This window comes from Vigna radiata, unplaced genomic scaffold (genome assembly GCF_000741045.1).
Source record: "Vigna radiata var. radiata cultivar VC1973A unplaced genomic scaffold, Vradiata_ver6 scaffold_134, whole genome shotgun sequence".
NCBI lineage: Eukaryota > Viridiplantae > Streptophyta > Magnoliopsida > Fabales > Fabaceae > Vigna > Vigna radiata.
In genome coordinates this window covers 655660-662762 of record NW_014543261.1, presented here as the reverse complement: position 1 = coordinate 662762, position 7103 = coordinate 655660, and the positions used below count along the sequence as shown (strand labels likewise).

At 35.9% G+C, this 7103-nt stretch overlaps 1 protein-coding gene across 1 annotated transcript; it reads right to left on the bottom strand.

Annotated features, from left to right (window-relative positions):
* Positions 1 to 2060: 2060 nt before the first annotated feature.
* Positions 2061 to 2522, bottom strand: LOC106753591 (uncharacterized mitochondrial protein AtMg00810-like). Its single transcript, XM_014635413.1, has one exon. The coding sequence runs from the start codon at positions 2520 to 2522 to the stop codon at positions 2061 to 2063; it is 462 nt and encodes a 153-aa protein (XP_014490899.1).
* Positions 2523 to 7103: the final 4581 nt, after the last annotated feature.

Genomic DNA, 7103 nt, shown 5'->3' with positions numbered 1-7103 from the left:
CTCATCTTACTAAATTGATTTCATAAGATTAAGTTAAGACTAAATACCACTATTTTAATATGTTTTTAAAATTGTTAAAAATCTATCTTAGCAAAATTAATTAGGTATATCAAACTTCCTCTTTACTATTCTCAATGTCCTCAATTTAAGAGAATGTATTAAAAAAATCATTTATTTTTATGATATATATATATATATATATATATATATATATATATATATATATATATATATTAAATTAGTTTAATGAAATTGAATATAGTTAGATTTCTTTACTTAAATCCTTGTGTTTAACTTATGCTTATAATTTTGTTTGTATTATTTTTTTCTTTACTAATGCACCAAACTATGAGAGAAAAAAATTAAAAATTAAAAATACTCATTTAATTTCAAATAATTCATTGTGTACAAAAATTAATTAGATTTAAATAAATTTTTGAGCTAGTTACACTTTTACTCTATCCTAGAAAGGACATTAGCTCCGTTTAAAGTATAATGATACTATTATGTTTTCTCAAATTAAACTGAGACCAAACTGCTTTTAAAATTTTACAGAAATTTTCCATTTGTATATTAAATATCACTTTTCTTTTGCATTACACATGTACCTTCATAAAATTAGTGAGTGTAAGCATAATTTAAGAAAGCATATTGTATTTTACTCATCCATTTATTATTCAGATGATGTTAAAAATGTTCATTTTTTTACATATATGATGCATAATTGATGATGGGATGTGAAATAAAGATGATGTTTGTAATTTGGAAGTGGAAAATGATAAAAGATTACTTTACCTGATTTAACTAATATACAGAGAGAGAATGGAGAATTGGCGAGAAAGAAACAAGTGGTGATCCATTATTTCAAAGAGACTCTGAAACGTTAAGTTAATACAAACATAAACACAAACATGTTATATGCAACTTCCATTGAAGAGGAAAGGATTAAAATTTCAAATGAAAGCAGAACAGAAGTTAACTTTACACTGATCTGATCGATACCTTGAGAGAAATGGATGTAGTCCGTTGGTTGAATCTGAGTAGAGAATATGCTATAGAATGCCCATACTCAATACTGATGCAAGAGATAAGAATGAAAGCACAGCCTTTTTCTAACACTAACAATTATTTATTAGTATTAATTCTGCGTGATCGAGGGAGACTATAAGTTCCACTTGTATGTCTTTGAGAAGTCTGTTTCATGGTTTATTTATTATTGTTTATCAGAATTCAGAATTATTATTATTATTAATTCTGCATGATTGAGGCTTTAACTTCCACTTGTATTTCTTTGAAAAGTCTTGGTCGTATATTTATTAATTTTTAGTGGTAGGTGCTATTACCTATTCTTCAACTCATGTAAACTTAATCTTTCTTACAAAATTCTACGAATTCCCTTTCTCTTTTCCTTTATTATACTTTTCACCAACCCATAATAATTTACATCTTCAATTTATATTCGGCCATTCTCCACTCAATTAAAAAAAAAAAATCCATCAACTTTGTCTCACTTTTCAACACCTTTCCTTCATTTATTCCATTTTAGGTCACCTTCCCCATCTTTTCTTCCTTTAAAAATATATAAAACATAAAAAATATTTTATTGTTCATAGAATTATAGCGTGGCAAAAGAGAGAGAGTGAAGAGAGAAAAACAGAAACTATTGTATTCATTCATTGATTACAAAAATACAAGTACGGAAAAATATATATAGGAAAGGCAATACAAAAGGAAGAAACAAAAGAACGAAGAAAAGAAAGGAACCGAGCTATCCGGTCGGGTAAACAAAAGGAAACCGAACGGAAAAGATAAAAAGGAAAAAGAACCGGACGGGTCACTTTAAGAGAGACCGGACGGTGAACAATATAAATGTTAACCGGACGGGTCACTCTAAGAGAGACCGGACGGTGAACAATATAAATGTTATCAGCCTCCCTCAAGCTGGGCGTAAATATTTTGGAGTCCCAGCTTGGAACGAAGAAGTTGAAAGGTAGGAGGAGGTAACGGTTTGGTTAAGATGTCAGCTAATTGCATTGTTGTGGAGATGGGGAGAAGCTTGATCAGACCCGCGACAACTTTTTCACGAACAATGTGGCAGTCAATGTCAATGTGCTTTGTACGTTCATGAAAAACTTGATTAGAAGCAATTTGTATGGCAGATTGGTTATCCCAATAGATGAGAGCAGGGGACGTGTAAGCAACGTGGAGATCATTAAGCAAATATGTAGCCACTGTATTTCACACACCGTGCTGGCAAGTGAACGATACTCAGCCTCAGAAGAACTACGGGAGACAGTCGATTGTTTCTTGGAGCGCCACGAGATGAGAGAGTTGCCAAGGTAGACGGTGAACCCAGTTACCGAACGGCGAGTATCAGGACAGGTGGCCCAATCGGAATCACAAAAAGCTTTCAGTTGAATGGGAGAGGTGCTAGGAAGAAAAATACCAGCACCAGGAGTGCCTTTGAGATAACGGAGGATGCGACTGGTAGCTTGTTGATGAGCAGTCGTGGGGGCAGACATGAACTAACTGAGGTGGTTGACGACAAAGGTAATGTCAGGACGAGTCGTGGTCAGATATATGAGTTTACCAATGAGACGACGATAAGAGGCAGCATCAGTATCATCAAGTGACCGGACGGTATTTGTAGAAGATTGTTTAGGAACCATTGGAGTAGGGACGGGCGAACTGTCGAGAAGGCCGGTTTCAGCAAGGAGATCCAAGATATACTTGCGTTGGCTAAGATGTATTCCTTTGGAGTTGCGAGCAATCTCCAAACCGAGAAAGTATGTCAGATCACCAAGGTTCTTTATGCGGAAGGTAGAATGAAGGAGGTCAGTTATGTGTTGAATTTCTCCATCGTCGTTGCCAGTGATGAGGATATGATCAACATAAATGAGTAACGCCGTAGTATGGTTGCCATCATGTTTCAGAAAAAGAGAGTTGTCAGAGATAGAACAGTGATAATTATTTGATAGTAAAAATTGATGTAATTTTGCATACCATTGTCGGCCAGCCTGTTTAAGGCCATATAAAGAGCGTTGGAGTTTACAAACCTGATTTTTGTTGGCGGTGGTAAGGCCAGGAGGAATTTTCATATAAACCTCTTCATGAAGATCACCATGTAAGAATGCATTATTAACATCCAATTGTTTGATTGACCAACACTTAGAGGCGGCTACGGCAAGAAGAAGCCGAACGGTAGTGATTTTGGCAACAGGGGCAAAAGTATCGAAATAATCTAGCCCTTCAATCTGATTGTATCCTTTGGCAATGAGGCGCGCTTTATATCGTTCAATAGAGCCATCAGAATTATATTTGATTTTGTAAATCCACCGACAGCCAATGGCAATTTTGTTGGGAGGTAGGGTGGTGAGTTCCCAAGTGTTATTAGCTTGCAGGGCATCGAGCTCGGCATGCATGGCGGTGACCCATTGGGGTTGTTTTGAAGCAGTAGAGTAGCATGTTGGTTCAGCATTAGATGATATAGATAATATGGTATGCTTGAAAGTATGGGAAAGCCTGTTGTAATTAATATAATTCGTAATGGGATATCTTATAACACCGTTCGTCTGAAAATCTTTTAAGTAAGCAGGAATTTTACGCGTTCTAGAAGACTTTCTTGTGTTAGTGGAAGTGTCACTTTCAGTGTCATTTATTTGAACAACATCTGTGGATGTGTTGTGAATAGTGCCATTAGTGCAAGTATCAAGGGGGGGATCATCAGTGTGTGGAAAACCGGACGGTAATAGATCATTATAACCGGACGGTAATAGATCATCATAATTGTTTGTGTAGTGATGTGGTATAGGGAGAGATAAAGAGTTGTCAGTTTTGGAAGTATTATGATATGGAAAAGTATTTTCATGAAAAACAACATTACGAGATATTTCAATTTTGTGATTTTTTAGGTTTAGAAAGAGATAACCTTTTGTGTGCTTTTTAAAACCTAAGAAGANACCNGGAATAGCACGATCATCAAACTTTTTTCTGTGAGAAGTTATGGTGTTGGCATAGCATAGACAGCCAAAGACACGTAACATAGAGANATCACAAGGAGATCCATGTAGCNGTTCATGAGGTGTTTCATTCTGTAGGACAGGTGTAGGCATTTGATTTATCAAGAAGACAGCATGTTTAGCTGCATAACACCAGAAAGCAAGTGGTAGATGTGAATGGAAAAGCAAAGCACGAGTGGTATTTAAAATGTGTTGATGTTTACGTTCAACCACTCCATTTTGTTCAGGGGTTTCCACACAAGTAGTTTGATGGATAATTCCTTTACTTGAAAATAGGTTTTGTAGAATAAATTCAACACCATTATCTGTGCGGATAGTTTTAACCTTTTTTTGAAATTGATTTTCTACATAGCAGAGGAAGGTGAGAATCTNATTTTTGACAGAAGACTTATCTATCATAGGAATGATCCAAGTATAACGAGAGTAATCGTCAACAATGGTTAGCAAGTATTTGTAGCCATTCATGGAAGCAGTAGTAGGACCCCATATATCAATATGCAATAATTCAAAAGAAGATAGAGAAGTAGAAGTGCTAGCAGTGTAAGGCAGTTTCTTTTGTTTGGCCCGATGGCACGCATCACAAAAATTATTGCTTTCATCAGTGTTTATGTAAACATGTTTGTGTTGTAAAAATTGTAGCCTAGCATGTGATAGATGTCCAAGACGAGCATGCCATAAATTTGTGTGCTTAATAGAACAGATAACAGGGGTACAATTAATGTCAATTTTACAGATAGAGGGATCAAGTAGATATAAGCCATTGTGGTGTCTAATCAAACCAATCTTCTCTTGACTGTGTATGTCCTGCACAATGCAGCCAGAAGGAGAAAAAATTAATTGACATTTGTGTTGAGTTATAAGTTGAGAAACAGAAACAAGGTTGAATGAAAAATCAGGGACATATAGCACATTAGATAGAGAAAGTTTGTTATTGAATCTTACTGTACCCTTGTAATTTGCATGTATAATTTTACCATTAGGTAAACATATAGGAATTGGGTTAAGTAAAAGATTCTAAAGATATACAAACGTGATCAGTAGCACCAGAGTCAAGAAGCCAGATATTGCTCGAATGCATCTGAGAGATCGAAACAATATTACCTCGAGAAGTGTTGGTAGAAACAGTGCCAACTTGGTTGATATGCACATTGGAAGTGTTGGTCGTTGGTTGTTTAAACAACTCAGCTAGGATTTGATATTGTTGAGGAGTAAGTTGAATTGTTTCAAGAGAAGAGCGTTCANTATTCAAGCTTTTCAATTGATTATCGGCATTAGTAGACGAAATAACATTGTGAACTTGACCAGATTTGGTGGAAAATTTGTGGCCTGGTGGATAACCGTGTTTCTTGAAACAAACGTCTATGGTATGGCCATTTTTGTGGCAGTAAGTGCAGATCTTGCGAGAATTATTGNTGGTGGTTTTGACAGTCTTGTGTTCTTGGTTGGGGAAACCATGTTTTTTGAAACNTGTATTTTCTTGGTGGCNANCTCTATTGCAATAAGTGCAAATAACAGAGGTAGATGTGGGACTAGGAAAAGGGGTAGTGGTGACAGAGGCAGTGATATGGTCATTCATTAGTTGACGTTCTTGTTGAATAACAAGGGAAAANNTTTTGGAAATAGGAGGAATAGGATCAAGAAGGAGTATATGAGATTGTATGTTGGTATAGTGATCATTCAAACCTCGTAGAAGTTGCATGGCACGGTCTTCATTTTTATGTTGAGAAAGAACAGCAGAGACGGTGCATGAGCATTTTGTCTGACAGGTACAAACAGGGTCCGGACGGAAGCAATCGAGCTCATCCCAAATAACCTGGAGCTTTGTAAAAAATTCAGTGACAGAAAGCTCACCTTGTGATAGAGTAGTGGCTTCCATTTGAAGAGCGGAAATTCTTGCAAGATCGNCTTGGGCAAAGCGGTGTTTCAGATCAGTCCAAATGTCGATAGCAAGATCCATCCAGATAATGCTTTCGCGAATTGAAGGAGAAACANAATGTATAAGCCATGAAACAACCATACTGTTGCAACGGAACCAAGCAGGGAAGGAGGCATCAGTCTTGGAAGGTTGAGAAGCGGATCCAAGAACAAATTCTACCTTGTCTTTGGCAGAAAGAGCCGTGATGAAAGATCTGCTCCATGAATGATAATTTGTGGCATTTAGAACAGGTGAGACCAGGGCTATGGCAGGGTTTTCATTGGGGTGTAGATAAAGGTATGAAGGAGTATTATCGTGGGTGGATGAAGATGAATTGGTCATAGCCATGATAGAAGAAGAGGAAAAGAAAACCAAGAACAGGAAGACAGAAATCAATGAGCAACAGCATGAAATTCTTCTGATACCATCACAGAATTATAGCGTGGCAAAAGAGAGAGAGTGAAGAGAGAAAAACAGAAACTATTGTATTCATTCATTGATTACAAAAATACAAGTACGGAAAGATATATATAGGAAAGGCAATACAAAAGGAAGAAATAAAAGAACGAAGAAAAGAAAGGAACCAAGCTATCCGGTCGGGTAAACAAAAGGAAACCGAACGGAAAAAATAAAAAGGAAAAAGAACCGGACGGATCACTTTAAGAGAGACCGGACGGTGAACAATATAAATGTTAACCGGACGGGTCACTCTAAGAGAAACCGGACAGTGAACAATATAAATGTTATCAATTGTCAATCACCATTTCAGCTGCCACTCTACTTTTCTTCTTTTCTTCTACTTTACATTTTGTTACTGATCTTTGAATTATTTATTATTTCCTTGTTTTGTTATTTCTCTTATGTTTAAAATATGTTTGGTAGACGTTGTCGGTGAATTCTGCTCATTCTCCATTTTGGTCCTCAAAATATATTTTCTTATCATTCGTTATCGAACATCTTTTTATGAGAATTCATGAAGCAATAATCTAATATAAAAATTTATGTCTATGTGTATGTCATGCCTATTATAAATAAATAAAATGTTTTAGACTAGTAGAGCTTGTCTATGGGTGTTTCAAGTTCTGGATAACCGAATATTGAGCTGATTCTTTTTTTGACATCTCATTTCAATACTTTAAATATCATTAAGAAAATATCATACATTTAAT

Bases quoted from the DNA above. Each gene is read 5' to 3' on its own strand.
- LOC106753591 (XM_014635413.1), bottom strand. From the start codon at position 2,522: ATGTCTGCCCCCACGACTGCTCATCAACAAGCTACCAGTCGCATCCTC.